Source organism: Cyrtonyx montezumae, unplaced genomic scaffold, assembly GCF_038088225.1.
Source record: "Cyrtonyx montezumae isolate F1298 unplaced genomic scaffold, pur_monq_1.0 scaffold_2, whole genome shotgun sequence".
Lineage (NCBI taxonomy): Eukaryota > Metazoa > Chordata > Aves > Galliformes > Odontophoridae > Cyrtonyx > Cyrtonyx montezumae.
In genome coordinates, this window is record NW_027071936.1 from 62,976,455 (window position 1) to 62,993,273 (window position 16,819).

The window sequence follows — 16,819 nt, forward strand, 5'->3', positions numbered from 1 at the left end:
CTACATCAAGTACTCTACTTCCAAGAAATAACAATAATAATAATAATAAATGCAACCACAAACTTTCTAGCATCCTGTCCCCTCTTCTCCGATGCTTAGCAAAAAAGGGCAAACAGCATTATTTCTGCACCAAATTGCTGAGTTTTAACGTAGTCCCAACAACACATTCCCCATAGAGCAGGAACTAACCAGACTTGGAAGCCAAGTAGTGCATAGAGACACTCAAGAGAAGAAAGTAATTAAGGTCCTGCTCTTCTTGCCTACGCAAGGCACCAAAAATGAAATCAACATCCAAACTAATTAGTTTCCAGCAGAATATCAGTTTACTTTGCTATCAGGAGGGCTGTCACTGCTCTTACCAAAAACTCCTAAACATACCGTACAAAATCTTGCTTAAGCCACGGGACCAAGCCAGGCACATCCCAGTGTGACCATATACGGTAACCAAAGTGAATCGGATGGCAACTTGACAGATTTGGAACAAATATCGCGTTGTGTGTCACTGAGTTAACACCAGCGGGAAAATATCAGATTGTATTACCTGTATCCGACCGGAGGTGTGGAGTGGTCGGAGCCACATTGCTGCAGGACATAGTCACCAAGGGTTAGTGACCCAAGATGGCATTCGTCCCCGCGGAGGAGGGCATTTATGCCCAGTATAAGGCTGTGCAGAGGGAAGGGGAACAGAGTGACATGAGGGACGAGCCACTGGCCCTGCATCATTCTCCCAGGTTAAGGGCTGACGTAGCTGGGGCTGCTGGCAGAAAGGCTGGAGCTGTCACCCTGTGCCTCGGCTGCCAGCCAGGAGGGATATTCCCCCTCTGAGAGCAGGTTATGTGCTCAAAGGGTGTGTTTGGGCACACAGAAGTTCTTGTGTTCATGCAGGAGGGAACAGAGGAGTGTGGAGCTTCATCCAAACAGCTTCCAAGGAGCACCCACCAGGTACGGGCTCCTTACAGAGGGTCCTCAGCCTGGACTGAGATTGGTCTTTGGGGCATTTATTCCAGATTAACTATTTTGGAAGGGTTATTCCAGTGCAGACAAACCCCAAGCCAAAGTCTTTAGATTTTGGTACTGGAAAATATAGGTTCAGACCTCAACAGAACTGCCTCATCCTTCATCCTTTCAGACAGAGTAAGTTCCACACCCGATCCTCTAAAATCAAGCCCTGCTCTTGACACTTCATCTTGCCACTTCCTTAAAAGTCTATGTTGTTTACCAAAGAAATCTCCTATTGCACTATTTTGCGTGTGGGTGATGAGACACAACAGGTCGCAAATGTGCAAGAAGGGACAGAGACAGAGGGCACAGTTCCCAACCTGAGAAAAAGCTGCAGCATTGGCTCCATCAAGCAACTCTGTGGGGCCCTTCACCTTAAAAGGCAACACCTCAATACAGAGGTAAAAATACTCCAAGGTAACATTAATGCGAGATCGCAAATGAGCTGCCAGGGAATAGCAAGGCTGCAGCATATGGGCAACTTACCTCTGCCCCCTTGTGCAAATGCACTTTGGTACATCCCTTACCCAATGCAGGGCACGCAACCAACGTCCTAATTACACCAAAAGTCTCCTTTTGCTTAATAAAAAAGAAGGGCCACTGCCTTCAACCAGAGCCTTCTCAGCCACCGTCCTCTCCTGAGCACCTCTTGACAACTCAGGTTAGGAAACACTGGCACGCTTTGTGCCACACATGTACAATTTGCAATTGGGACGGGGATACTAAAGGCTGTTTGGCCAAAGCAGAGCCCTTCTCCCTCCAGAAAAAAAAAGCCTCAGGCTGAGAAGCAGCCAACAGACCCAAGCAGGTGACACTTACCCACCTCCAAACCCACCACATGATACATTCGGAAAAAATCTGCGGGCACATTCACAGCAGGACACGTTTTTACAAGAATCTGAAGTTATCCCAAAGTAAACAACCAAATCAGTGACGATTGGCCGCCCAAAATACGGCTGCAGTGTGTCAGATACACCACCTCTGCTCACACACACGTTTGATCCTTCACCCGCACCCATCGCTCTCAGAATACTCTTGATTTCAAAGTCAGGCAAAGCAGGATGGTAATGGTAGGGCTGTGGCTCTGTTTTTACCACGTTTACACTTCTTTCTTCTCTTCCCTTCTCTTGTTATCAGCCAATGAGCAAATTGTACTTTTCACAGGATTGACCCTGGATTTATATTCTATTTCATTTTAAACAACTCACAACACTTCTCTATCCGCGCACACGGGATGGATTTTTCCAGTTCTGAGGCAGAGTGAGTTCAGTGAACCCAATCACTACTGTGACACTGTTAACGTTACCTTAAAACAAAACAAAAAAAACCTTTTCCATAGGAAAAACAACGATGTACTGAAATTAACGTTGTTAATTGTCTGGCTCTTCTTCACACGACAGCAGCCCGCAGTCAATCGCACCGCATTTTCCAGAGGCAATAAAAGAATACGAGCAAGACAAGTGCAAACAGCATCGAAACAGGGGCTGCCAGGAAAGCAGTCAACACTATGCTCAGAACAGAGACAAAACTCCTTTTGTCTTCTCCTGCCCACTTCAGATTTTTTTCGGAACTCCACCAACTCCTCAAGCCCATGGCAATACCCTACACCCATGAGGTCGTCTGATTTCATACACTGCTGCCCACTGCCTACAACTCCAACATTGTAGACCTGGCCAGGAACTCAGGCTGCAGGGCTCCAAGTCTATATGCACTGTTTTCTTTTTCATTCAGCTTCCAGCTGATCATTTTATAGTGCTTCTGCCTCTATAAAATATTTGCTTGGGAGCCAATGCTAAGATGGAAAAAAAAAAAAGGCAAAGCACTAATCAAGCCTTGGGCTTGCAGAGCAATGCTCCCTCCTCGACCCTTTGCTTTTATTTTTGGCAAATTACAGCCCCAACGAAGCACAAGTTTTAAAACTTTTTCATTGCATTGGGTGATTTAAAGGTCTTCCACCAATTCATGCAACTCCAGTACTCATTCACTCAACTCCGATACTAATTCACGCAACTCCGATCCTCTTGGGAAGTGCAGCTGAAGCAAACTCCATCCTAAGGCCATGCACCCATTCTGCTCGAACAATGCAAGCCCTCCTTTGTGAGCAGTGGTTTCCCATTCAGACAGCACCCACCAAAGCATGGGGCAGGGGAAAAGGCAGCGCTCCCTTCTCTGACCCCACGCTCAGGTTAAGGCACCTTCCCACTCCCAGGTCAATGCTTTTGGTAACCTGTGTATTGAAGCCGACTGACTGCCGGAGCCCCAGTTCTTAAATGCTCTCACTATCAGGAGCTGTCATTTGTCTGTCACCGGAGAGGTTAATGGATGTGTTTGTTACATTTGCTGGTGGGAATATACGGCGCAGGGGCTGGGGGGGATTACAGGAGGGGAGAGGTATTTCTGATCCACAGAGGAATGCAGCTGCTTTCCTTTAAAAATTAAATGGGATGCGTGAGGAAAGCCCCACGCGAACCCACCTGTGCTAAAAGCAGCAGCAGCACCAAATCCACGCTGCACCCAGCAGCACCAAGAGGCAGCAGCGGAGCACGTGTGCGGGGCAAAGCAGCGAGCAGAAGGGATCGAGCTGCTCAGCACCGCGTCCTTACCTCTCGCTGAGTCTGAGAGCGCGATGATCCCTGCGAGCAGGAGCGCCAGCTGCAATCCCATGTTGAAAAGCAGATCCCTGTGAGCTGTACGGGCTGCCGTCCTCGGAGCTGCAGGAAAGGGAGCGGGGTGATTACGAGGGAAAATAAGCAAACAGCCCACAAGTTTGCAGAGTTTTAAGGGCTGTTGCAGGAGCGTAAGAGCAGGAAAAGTAAATGCAACAGCAGCGTGTTTGTAATTCATTCCTTGGCGCTCAGCAAGCAAAACTTTGCCCTCCACTCTGCTTCAGCCTGATATAAATCAGGGACCCACTGAGGCCAGCACGCTGCTCTAAGTTTACACTTAATGCATAATTCTCCGGTATCCCACACAAAGCCAGTCTGCAAGGCAAACAAAACACGAGCAAAAGCGGGCGTAAAGCAAGAGTTCAGGTTAACAACTTGCAGAAGGAACTCGGATGAGAGAGAAGGGGAACGCTACGTCCGCAGCCCCACAGACTCCGTGCCCCGGTGCCGCTCTGCCCCGGGAACACGCGCTCCTCCAGCACGGTTCAAAGCTTTCTGCTCATCGCTTTCCTGTTTTTCAGCCCCCCCCCACTCACTGCCCTGAGCACCAGAGGTGCGTCCCAGAGCCAAACCCCACGAAACCCACTACCTTCTGGCCGTGCCCTCGCATCGATACGCCGGGGAGGATCGGGTTGACGCTCATTACAACCCGCTCCCCTCCTCACACTCTCACTTTCTAAACAGTCTGAATTCCTCCCGCTGAGACTTCCCCCCCCCCCCCCGCCGCCAGTGCCCCAGGATGCACAACACACCGCATCCAACCATCGGCTGCTCCACGGGGAGTTCGCAGGGACGGGTTACGGGGAGGGGGTCAAGGGGGGAAAGATGGTCAGGAGCAGAAATTAGGACCTGGGGGTACACGGAGAGCGATGCCGCCAGGTGTGCCCGCAGCCCAAGTGGAGGTATCCCAACCCACTCCGCTTTTTTTTTTTGGGGGGGGGCTCCCCACTTACCTTGGCCGCCTCCGGCTCTCAGCATCGAGCGCTGCCTCCCATCCCCGCTGCTGTCCGCCTCATGCCCTCCTGCCGCGGCCCCCGGCCGGGCGCTCCGCAGCCGCCCTCTACCTCATCCCCCACCCCGGGGACCGGGGGCTGCTTTGGGGTGAGCCCTCCCGAGCGGACACGGCACCCCACGACCGGCTTGCGGGGGGAGAAGCGGGGGACGGGGTGGAGGGAGGGGGGGTTGTAATTCTCACTGCTTCCCGAGGTGGAGTGGGGTGAGTGTGTGTATGTGTGAGAGAGGAGAGACAGCGGGGACCTGCCGGAGCCCCGGGGGCTGCCGCCGCGGGATGCCCGGTGCTGCCGTCCCGAGCCGGAATCTCGTTTAAGGAGCGATGGGAGGAGGGGAAAGGGGTTGGGGAGTCCGGGCGAAAAGGAGGAAAAGGGGGAGGGGAGGTGGTGGGGAGGGGGGGAGAGGGGGGGGGCGAAGAGAAACGGGCGATCGAGCAACTTTCCCTGCAGGGCTTTGTGGCGGCGGGGGCCGAGCCGAGGAGGGCGGCCCGGCACCGCCCAGCTCCAAACTTCGCTCCAATCCCCGGCAGCCCCCGCCCTCCCCGCCGCTCCCCTTAACCCTTAGCGGCGGGGCGGGAGCCCCGAGGTCCCCGTGCTCCGTCCCGCAGCTCCCGAGCCCCCTCCCGGCCCAGAGCATCCCCACTGCCCCACCGTGCGCAGCCGCCACGGGCACCGCGGGTGGGCACCCTCGTAGGGGCAGAAGGGACGTGGTAGGGGGAACATAGGGCCGCATCCCGCCCGTAGGCTGCGTGTCCAACTCAGCGCTCGGATGCTGCTCGTCTCGGGAAGAGACCGAACGAGCTGGAAAATCGCCCGTTGGGATGTCTTTTTCCTGAGACGAGCTGCCACAATTGAGCTACTACAGTTTCGGGTTGTATATTAGGATAAACTGCTTTTCTGAGAGTGGTGATGCGTTGGCACAGGCTGCCCAGAGAGGTGGGGGGTGGGTCACCACTCCTGGAACTGTTAAAGAACCGTGGAGATGTGACACTGAGGGTTTAGTGGGCAGTGTTGGCAATTTCCTGAATGTGTGTTGCCTGAACAGTTCTCCTTTTGTATCCGGAGAGAGAAACATTGTTGATGTTATTTAGAATCATAGCATCCTTTAAGCTGGAAGAGGCTCCAGAAGGTCTCCTAGTCCAACCCTCCTGCAATGAACAGGGACACCTACAGCTCCATCAGGTGCTCAGAGCCCCGTCCAGCCTGACTTTGGGTGCCTGCAGGGGTGGAGCATCCACCACCTCTCTGGGCAACCTGTGCCAGTGCCTCACCACCACCACTGTAAGAGGCTTATTCCTTCTGTCTAACTCAAATCTACCCTCCCTTAGTTTGAAACCATTTCCCCTTGACCCCATCCCAGCAGACCTTGCTGAAGAGTCTGTCCCATTCTTTCTCATAGCCCCTTTAAATACTGAAAGGCTGCTACCAGGTCTCCAGGCCTTTCAGATTTACCAGATCTCTTGTTGGTTGTGCTCCAGCACCAAGGCCTTCCTCAAGACAAAGCTATCTCAGTGCCCAGTGTGGGTTGCAGACGGAGAACCTCTCCAGTCAGGCAGGGAAGCAGCCCAAATCCACCTTATCTGTTTTGTTAGGATTATGAAATCACACCCTCTGTTATTGTTGTTACTAAATGCTTTTACTCAGCAGTTCCTGACAGCATTAAATCTTGATATACAAAGTCAATGTGAAAAACACTCAAGACTAAACATATAAATATCTGGGACCAGAAACAAACAAAGTGGCTGACAATATCGTTTATATTTATTTTACATATTTTATCATCACTTTTATTATTGAAGTTCATCATATGAGGAATTCCAGATGGACTCCTTCTTCTGTCAGGCAATAACTTCAGCCTCACTGACTTAAAAGGCAGTGTTGACTGAGTCAAACATCCAGGACTTGACCTACATGGTTGTGTTTGTGCCATGGGTCCTGATAAAGTTGCTTTAAGTTGCACGAGATGAGATATACAACTGGAGGATGATCTGTTAGACACTTCTTTGTAACATTTCCTGTCCATTTTGCTATGAAGGAGGCAAGGTTTTTATCCCAAGGATATCACCATCTATTGTCTGGTCCTAAAATATTTACACAGCCTTCTGCTCTCATGCACACTGAAGGCCAAAGCAGTTTTGGCTCAGAGGAAAAATAACCATGGATAGATTCACTCCTTCATCCTTGTTTTCTTATTGAAAATTTTCACAAGTTCCCACATCTCTCAGACTGTAGGAATTTCTCCTCCCAATGCATCCCAACCTGTCTGCTTGCCTGATGTAGTGTGTGGCAACCCTGCCCAAGGCAGGGGGATGGAACTGGGAGATCTCTGAGGTCCCTTCCAACCCAAGCCATTCTATGGTTCAGTGATTCTGTGATCAATAAAGCAGCAGAATGCCTCCTGCAGCCTTTCCCATTGGGAGGTTCTGAGAGATGGATTATTGAGCAGGTAGACCACGTGGTTTTTAAAAGCATCCAGGTGCCTCAAGTTTCCCCTTAGGCCTCCATCTTTGGGCATCCAGAAACATCTCAAGGATCTGACCACAACAAATCCTGTAAAGGGACATTCTCTGTATAGGGACAGGGAACAGAGCCCATAGTTTCCCAACCCCAGGCTAAAATAACCAGAGAACCACCCCTACTGACTCCCAGATGTCTGTACATTTCTTTTTTTTTTTCTTTTTCTTTTTTTTTTTTGTTCAGAGCTTTGGGAGTGCCCCCAAAACAGCCTGAAACCAGGCCATAAACTTCATCCATCTTTTCCACTATACAGCAGTAGACAAATAAATGTAAAATATTGATACAACAAAAATAATTAATATTCCTGAAACAGCTCCTACTTTATCAGAAACAAAATCTCATGCCATTTTCCCAACACTTCCACCTAAATAAGGAAACATGCCGAGCTCTGTTTTTCTGGGCTGGCTGTAATTTGCAGGATGATTGAGTAGGGTGAAATTCAACAGCCCTGCTTTGCTCCCGCACCCCACAGTCCTGAGATCAGGCTGTGGGAAAAATGGAGACAAACAGACAAACAGACCCAAATGCTAAGCAACCAAGAACGTGTCTCCACATGGCCCAAGGAGCAGCGAACAGTCCATTTGGATCCCACTTGTCCCCAGTGCCCTGTTGCTAGGACATGGTTGTCCAGGTCTGTGATGGTCTAGTGAATGTGCATCCCTGTAATGATTTTCCTCCTGTCTCTAAAATTGTGGCTTGGAGTTTTCCCAGCTTTCTTCCTTCTTTTCTCCCAGGAGCTGCTCACCTCCATCGTCGCAGATCTCTGTTTGTTTGTTTTTTCTCCACTTTCTATCTCAGCTGTTTTGCCTCCTTTTTTTTCCTACAGATAATATGGGAGACAAAATTGCTCTGGGTTGTAATTCCTCACCTGCTGTTTGTGGATTTCTTCATACTGCATGACAGCTTGATGAAATGGGCCAGCTATGTTTCTCCAAGTACCCTTGAGCTAGTGCCACCAAGGCCACTTGGGCTGGCACTGATGCTTTGATGGAGCATAAGGTTTGGTGGCACAGGTCCATGGCATGGAGGGTCCATGGAATGGGGCAGAGCTGATGAGCACATGAAGGTGAGGGAAGGGCACGGGCAGAATTAAGAGCACTCCATTGACCTCCTGCCCCTAACCTAACCCTTCTCAGGTTCCCAATAGGACTGGTTGTGTGGGATCATCCAAGCAGCCACCTAGAATTCTGACCCCAAGGGATGCCTGGTTCCAGGATGCTGGAGAAAGGGAATCATGTGGCTGAGGGGGCAGATTTGTTAATTGATCCCAGTGGGGCACTCTGATTGTGTTAAGACAGCACAGAATAAGTCCTAGCAGGGCAAGGAGTCCAGCACACAGCTTCCCATCTGCACACTGAGTAAGACAAGAAACGTGGTATCACCTTATACAGATAGTGGGCTTCCATAGCTTTGTAGCTGCTTTTACCAGCAGGTTTTGAAGATGACCCCATAGTGCTGGTCCTTCTATATGGCTGCTGAGGTGAGACCCTTCAGACCCCAGGAACTGAGATAAGTTTTTTCAGAGCCACTGTGTTGAGCCACTCAAGTCTACAGTTAAACTGTCATAGTTAAAGATACAAGTGCGTTTTATGAAAAACAATGTTTTGTGAGAGCTGAATCACCATCTGTTCTATATGTGATAACTAAGGTCCGTCAGTAACTTAGACATACTTTGAGAAGAGTTACATGCAGATGGAAAGATGGACTGGAATTATATGGTCATGAAATCTTTTTTTTTTCTTATTAAAAAATGATACTTCTCCCCACATATACACTTATTCCCTTAGAATAAGCTTTGTTCTAAGTCGTGTTGCAAGGACATGAAATATCATTTATGCCCATCATATGCATAAGATTAAATTTTATATGAATGCCACAGTCTGTCAGAGGAGAAGAAGAAGTGATGAAATGATGTTCAGAGTCCTGTCAACCCAATGTGATCCTGCATGGGATGCTTGGAGGTCCCATTGCTTTCCACCTCCTCAGGGGCTGTTGTTTCAGGGGAAGCTCTGGGTTCTCCCAGTAGATGGAACAAAAAATATTCTCTTCCAGCAAGATTTTCTTGCTTTCCCCTTAATGCCCACAGCAGACCATTTCCACACTCCCAGAAGGTGCTCTGGATGAAGAATATGGTATAAAAACCTTATGGGAGATCAGGTTGCCTTTTTTTCTGGAAGAGCTATGATCCTTCTGCTTTCTTTGAATGGATCTCATTCTTCTTTCTCACATCCCTTTGCATCACCGCAAGCAATTTGTTTTATGCTCTATACTTCTTTCCCTCTTAAACATTTGCAGGCAGTTTCCTTACACAGCACTTGGTCTAGCTACAAGTAGTTAAAGTTTCCAAATGTTCTCCATAAACACATCCTTCCTCAGGCCCCTTATCCTTTATATCACTCAGCATGGGTTTCTTAGAGTCAGCCTGACACTGATATATGAAGGATTTGATTTTGCCTTCCTTTTACATCTGGCTAATGCAGCAATAATCCCCCTGGAGCCATTGGAATCGTTGTAAGTGAGAAAAAAACTGATCAAGCCAACAGACTCATCTGTGAGCAACTACATCTTCCAGGTATCTGAGCTGAAGACTTTGAACATGCATCCATGAACCTGAATCATAAAGTCATAGAATCATTAAGGTTGGAAAAGACCTCCAAGATCATCTAGGCCAACCCCAACCCACCCCCACCATTGCCCACTGACTGTGTCCTTCAGTGCCACATCTCCACCACTCTTGAACACCTCCAGGGATGGTGACTTCACCACCTGCCTGGGCAGCCTGTGCTGATACATATGTCATCTAGAGATGTGACCATGGTTTTGGAGGCCTAAACCTCCTCTCACTGCTCCTTCACACCATCCTCCTGCGCAAGGAAGTTTGATTGTGACCACTGATGCTGGGTTTGTGTCCTCCAGATGTAGCAGACATGAAGGGAGAGGTGCAAAACATAAACAGAAATAAATAAAAATGTTAATGGACAGAGTGAAAAACAGAAATGTCAAGTATTAATTGTTGCACAGATGTGAGGAATGTTAAGGGAAACTGTTTGGGGATTTATGTTCAAAAAAAATAGGACAACTTCCCAAACTATTTCCTTTTAAATCTTTCAGCCTTTTCCACAAATTCCATGAGCCTGTGTGGTGCTCTCTGATAACATACAAATCTGAATACATAAACTGTTTTGAAATGTTTGTACAATTTCATCCAAAAAAATGACCGTGTGTTTGTGTTTTAATTGCCGGCAGTAGGATATTGGGTAATAGCCATGTGCATTGTGTCGGGGCGCTGGGTAAGATGGGGGTTTTCCTGGTTCTTCCTGGTTCCCTGCAGTGAGGATAAAACCCCAAATCATCAGAAGGAATAACCCACAACCATCCATTGAAACCAAGAAAAGGCTTTCAGATTCATACGGGTGCAATTGGAGTCAGAACTCTGATGATTTCCAGGTCAGGCATTATATTTTTGCCTCTCTTTGTGCAGGAACGCAGACACTTTGCTTCAATCAGTGTTGTTTGCAATGTCTTTCATTTATTAACATTCTTGCTGATGTCGAACATTAGTTCCACTTTATCATGAATATAATGCAGCTGCATTTTCTGGATGGGAACACCACCAAAAATATGTTAACTGTATAGTCAACAGCTATGCCTTGTTTACTCTTATGCATAAAACCATACGGAAACAATCCTCATAGGAAATCTACTTTTTTTTTTTTTGTAAATCCATGTATAAATAAAAATAAGAAGAAAGAAATAATAGGAAATGCTAGCTGGGAATTGGGTGGTAGGAGATTTGGTTCATTGAGAAGATCTCTGATTCCCCCAGGTGTGGATCTAGCCATGCTAGGCTGTTCTGGTGCAGCAATAGGGATTATAGAATCACATAATGGCTTAGGATGTCTGCCATGGGCTGGGTACCCCCACCAGATCAGGCTGCCCAGGGCCCCCTCCATCCTGGCCTTGGGCACCTTCAGGTATGGGGCATCCACAAGTTCAGATACTTGCCCATCCCACCCCTCAGTGCTTTCACCCCGGGATGCTTTAGTTGAGAACCTAAGCTGCAAAGTCTACTGGCATGTTACATGCTGAGGACAACAGGGTGCAGCCTCCACCCCACCCTCCCCAGGCACATCAGGGTTAAATATTAACCCTGGTGCTAGGAGAAAACCCCATGGTTGGCCAGCCGCCCCCACCTCCATCCTCACGTGAAGGGAAAAGCAGAGAGCACACTAAGGAGCCCTGGAAATATGCGAGGAGCTGCCAGCATTTGCTGCCAAACACTTTTATCTTTAGACAAAGATAAATCCGTTGCTTACTTAACCCAGCCTTTGCGAAACTCTCAGCTCTGGGTTTCCAAAATAACAGGAGCAGAGTGGAGCTGGCTGGTGGCCTGGGGAGCAGCAGATACAGGCAGGGCAGCTGAAAGGTGACAACCTTTTGCTAGAGAGTAAATCATGTGCCGTAGAAATAAATAAGGAGTTAACCTCCACGGGCTGCAGAACTTATCTGCTCGTGTTCCTGTAAAGTGCAGGTGTCTGTTTACTGAAGAGAGCAATTAAGATATATAGCTAATAATGAAGAACAAAAAAAGGCTGCTGCTTGCAGCGTGCACTGTAAGGCAATCATGAGACAGCAGAAATGCGCCATGAGTGCTTAACAGTGCTGCAGACATGGGGGCTGCTCCCTCAGGGGCTTCCATCCACAATGTGAATGATGGTGTGGTCAAATGGAGAAAACAGATAAACCGTAGAATCGTTTTAGTGGAAGGGAACCTTTAGAGGCCACCTAGTCCAACTCCCTTGCAATAGACAGAGACATTCATGGATAGAATGACACTTACAGGGTTTAAAACTCAACAGTCCCAATAAATTCCTTTATTTTTTTTTTCAAATTTTTTTTTTAATGCTAGAGTTATTATCTGGCAAGAACATAGCCCTTTCCTCTGCCACCCTTGACCCAGGCTGAACCTGTTTGGCTCGTGTTATTGTGTTGGTGTAATTCAGTGGAAAAAAAGATTGGATTAAACAGGCAGCTCTGGGAATAAATAAAAGGAGGAATAAATAAAAGGAACACACTTTAAAGAGTAAATAGACAAGCCCGGGTATAACAGAATAACTCCTGGCAGTGATCAATCAAAGAGAAAATAATGCACTCACTAAAATCTGAGCAGTGTTTGTAAGGCAGACAAATCCAGCGAAACTGGATGATCTGTGCACGTGCAGAGCTCTTCCTAAGAAAACTTCAGAGACAGCCTGGTAATTCCTCACTGATTCCAGCCCAAATCTGTTTAGCAGCAGAAACACATTTTCTCCTTGTTGCCAGCCCTGCAGTTCAGCCTGGGTTGGCGGGTCGAGTCCTCAGCTTCACCTCCCCTTTCCCTTTGATGCTGCTCCAACCAAGTCTAGAGCATGTTCGAAGGCAGGAATGGGATTTTGCTCACACAGGGATCCTACAGAAGCTCTGCCCAGGGCAGCAGTGTGATGTCCTGAGGCAGGAGAGGATCCCATGCTTTCTGGAAGCCTCAGTGCGCAGATCCCCACTTTGGGAATGGTTCACTGATGGCATGAATCTGACCAGTTCTAAAGACAATTGATCCGTCTTCCTCCACAGGCTCTTTTACCGCTAGCAAAAGGTGAGAAACAGATGTGAGGCTCACAGCCACCCCATCCTTTCCCCAGGTGCTCAGAGAAGCAAAGCACTTTGCTGGACCACAGCAAGAAACAAAGCTTTTGCAAGCAAAGGGTATGATTGTGATTGTGTTTGTACCTGAATAACCCAAAGTGGACCCCAGACTGCCTCCATCCCTCTGCTGCTGTGTTGACCTGCAGAGTTAGTGGGGGAAAAAACTTAGTATCAGCTCTCAACTGAACATGCGAGCAGGTTGGTTGTTAGGAAAAAAAGTCTTCTGGAAAGTGTGGTAATGCACTAGAACAGGTTGACTGGGGAGGTGGTAAAGTCACAGTCCCTGGAGATGTTCATGAACCATAGAGAAGTGGTACTGAGGGTCATGGTTAGTGGGCATGGTGGGGATGGGTTGGCAGTTGAACTAAGTGTTCATAGAGGTCTTTTCCAATCTAAATGACTCTAAAATCTCCAAGTGGTGCAGAGCATATGTGGAGTCACTCTTCAGAGCAGGCATACTCTTTTCTCTGTTTTTTTTTTTTTATTTTATTTTATTTTTACACAGTGGTATTGGAAAAGCCATACTAGGAATAACACTGGGACATTTGTCCCACCAGCTCCAGAGGAAATCTGCTAAGCTTGAAAGGTGAAAGCCCTTCCCATGGGAAAACAGGACAGTAAATCTGGAAGCTGGAAATCAAGCTCATAATTTTTGCAAGAATTCTAGTGTCAGAGCTTAAATGATGAGTTCTGGCAATACATACTATAGCTCAGCTTGCTCACTATGGATGCATTACCTTCACTCTGCTTAGCAAGGGGACAAGGATCGCCGTTTCAGCTGAAAACAGAAAGACAAGTGCACAAAGACTAAATGTATGAAATTTTATACAGGTATTTACCTAACCAGATCCCAAATGTCTTTTCCATAAATCATTTGTTAATATGGAAAGGATATGAACATTTGATGTGACCATTAACTGAGATACACAGATTACAGCCACAACCACCCCTACTGGCTCATAGCAGATGATGTGAACAAATGGAGAGCAGAAATTGTGCATATTGTAAAGTTATACGGTGCAAAAGAATTCTTCAGGGAATACCACATCCTGAGTCTTACACAAAGAAATGCAGTCCAGGCAGCGTGGAAAAAATCAATACATTTCAGGGCCAGGCAGAGCTGTGAGGATGATCAACCTGAGTAGTCCAAGGTACATAAACTCCAACAAATTCTCCTACAAAGCAGAGTGAACAAGTCTGTCATGTAACGCAGCACAGAGGCGTGGGACTTGGGTTACAGACACTGAGGGTATTTGCAAGAAGGTTTCACTTCAGAAGGAACTCAAAAACAAAACCAGATTTAAAAGCACTGCTCTACTCTTCCAAGTCAGCAGCCATGATATCCAGTGGAGAGAGCCACACTGCCGAGCGTGCTGGGTGTGCAGCTCTCACAATGCCAGCTCAGCAATGGCCCAAGAAAGCACTCTGCTTCCACCAACCAGAGGATGAAGAATTGCCCTTTAAAGGCAACCATCCCAGAGTCACTCTGCTTGCATCTGAGCAATATTCAGTCCCAACACACATTTTCCCAATGAAGTTTCTGGGCATGCTCACATCGAAGGACATCCCCAGGCAGCACAACAGGCTATGCCTTGTGAAAAGTGTTCCAGAAGGTGCTTCAGGATGGACTGATAGAAATTTGGGTGCAGGAAATACACCTCAATAGCTTGAAACTTAGGAAGCTGGGAAGAAGCAGCAGCCTTCAGGAAAGACCCAAAATTTTGGACATGAAAACCTGCTTGTCAAGAGTACCACAGAACACAGGCCCACGCTGTACTGAAGATACAACCCAAGAAGGCTAATACCACATGGGTGAGAACAACTTAGTAGTTACTTTTTTGCACAGACCTCAGAAATGTGCTGGGCAAAATGGTTAAAAGATGTTTTTTGGATCTAAGTAAAGCTTTGTGGATCACCTAAAAGTGACACAAAACTAAAGTGGAGTGGAGGTTAACGTAGTGATACTGTAACTTGCCTGACAATTCTGTTTGAAGACATAGTCGAATTATGCTGTATTAATGAACTTCAACAAAGCAGAATTCCAGCAGTCTTGGGAAGTCTTACAGGCCAAGTCTTTTGCCATCTAATAAAGGCTTTTGAACTTTTCTCTTGATCCTTCTCTCCTGAGGGTAAGAATGAAAAAACTGACCCCATTTGTTTACATCCTTCTCATGTTTGCACTCACAGAAACAGATACCTTTCTAAATCCAACTCTGGGCAGGTTGGTTTGTTCCTTCTGTTTGTTTTTGTTGTTGTTGTTGTTTTCTCCAAGAAGCAGAATAAAAATGTAAACCACATTTACTACAACAATATTAGAAAGGGAATGCAACTTGTAGGAGGTACTGAGTTTCTCCCATCTCTCCGAGGTTCATTTCAAGCATGCAGAAAAACCCCCACCGAAGCCAGCAGACCCTTACTGGGGAAAACTGGTGAAGACATAAGGAAATGGAGGTGCTTGGAACTGCAAGTCAAAATACCATCTGTAAAGCTGTAATTTCTCCACTGATACACAGAGATACAGTCAGCCTTGGGAAATCTGGGAGACCTTTAAAGCCAAATAGTCATCAGTTCTTTGGCTTGTCTAAGAAGCTGTTTGGTTGTCTTATAGATATATACCAGGCTGTTCACTCACATATCTCTATGCGTTTTACTATCATTCATAAATTAAATCTCAGCCTCCATCTTCACTGGGCTCTGAGTACCTCCATTTCATGGAGACACAACGTATCTTTGGGCTTTCACTGCAGCACTATTTGCCATCAAGGACATACCCAGACTTCAACACAGAGCATGTATAAGCCAGATGTCAACCCTTCTCCTCTCACTGCCAGTTCAGATGTCAGTCATGCACAGGCTCCTGATTTATGGCAAGTCATGTCACAGCTCTTGTGAACTGGAAGTGAGAATGCCTGTGTGAAGCCCCAGATGCCACCACACAGTGCAGGATACATGGTGTGAAAGTGTCTCCTAACAATGTAGGTGTAGGACAAGTGGGTGACACCATCACCCCCTAACAAGTGGACTTTGCACAAGGAATAAATGCAAAGACTGCGAGCTAAGATTGACAAAATAATGGTCAGAAATGAGCCACAGCCTCATCAGAATTTGGCTCAGAGTCCAAACTTCTCCAAAGCTCAGGAGCACTTGAGCCTGGAGTTGATGCTCAGTTTTTTTGAGGCAGAAACTCCCATGAAGACACCATGGGACACATCCTCTGCTGTTTTATGCAAATACCTACAGGAGTGCATGTTCCTCCCAACACCATCCTCTTCCTCCTCCCCTCCCATGAAACAACCCCTTGTCCTCACACACTGTCTTTGGCTCAATTTAGTCAGTGTCATGTTTAGGAAATCTTTACAGATGCTTCTCAGCTTTACACCTGCCCACTCAATGTGCAGAATAAAAACACTGTCCTTTTTCTTGCTTTTCGTGTTTTGTTTGTTTGTTTGCAGCTCAGTTTCTCATACATGTTTTTCCCTTCATCCCTACTTCCATCTTATTGCCTTTGCTTGTGAAGATCTAAACCCAGATGAAAAGGAATAGTGCAGAAGATTACAGGCCCATCTCATCTATAGGAGATTAATTTTGCTAGTCACTCCCCTTCCTCATCCCAGCACTGGACAGAAGAGAAAGGGAGAGAAAAACTCTGCCAAGTCTCCAGTTATGAGTGAGTAACACATGGGTGGTTTATCCCTCTGCAGCTAAATCTTCCTGGTTGAGCAAAGACAACCAGCTGAGCTCCTTCAGAAGCAGCTCAACACCATCATGTTTCTTATATCTGATGCCATGCAAACCAAGATATTTGATTTCCAGGGCCAGGTCAAAAGTCTTCGGCAGATTCCAGTTGCTGGATTCATACTGGTGAGTCCTTTGAGACCCAGAAGTGCTAGGGAAGATAAGGAAAGATGGATAAAAGCTCTGTGTACAGTGTTCCAGACCTTCTAT

The 16,819-nt window shown here is 47.1% G+C and overlaps 1 protein-coding gene across 1 annotated transcript in view; it reads right to left on the minus strand.

The window, feature by feature from the left end:
* FGFRL1 (fibroblast growth factor receptor like 1) overlaps positions 1–4,803 on the minus strand; it is a 166,843-nt gene extending 162,040 nt beyond the window's left edge. Inside the window, exons 1-2 of the mRNA XM_065735913.1 lie at positions 4,619–4,803; positions 3,603–3,710 (exon numbers count right to left, since the gene is read on the minus strand). Coding sequence (XP_065591985.1) covers positions 3,603–3,710; positions 4,619–4,643 — 133 coding nt within the window. The 5' untranslated portion in view covers positions 4,644–4,803. The remainder of the gene's footprint in view (positions 1–3,602; positions 3,711–4,618) is intronic.
* Positions 4,804–16,819: the final 12,016 nt, after the last annotated feature.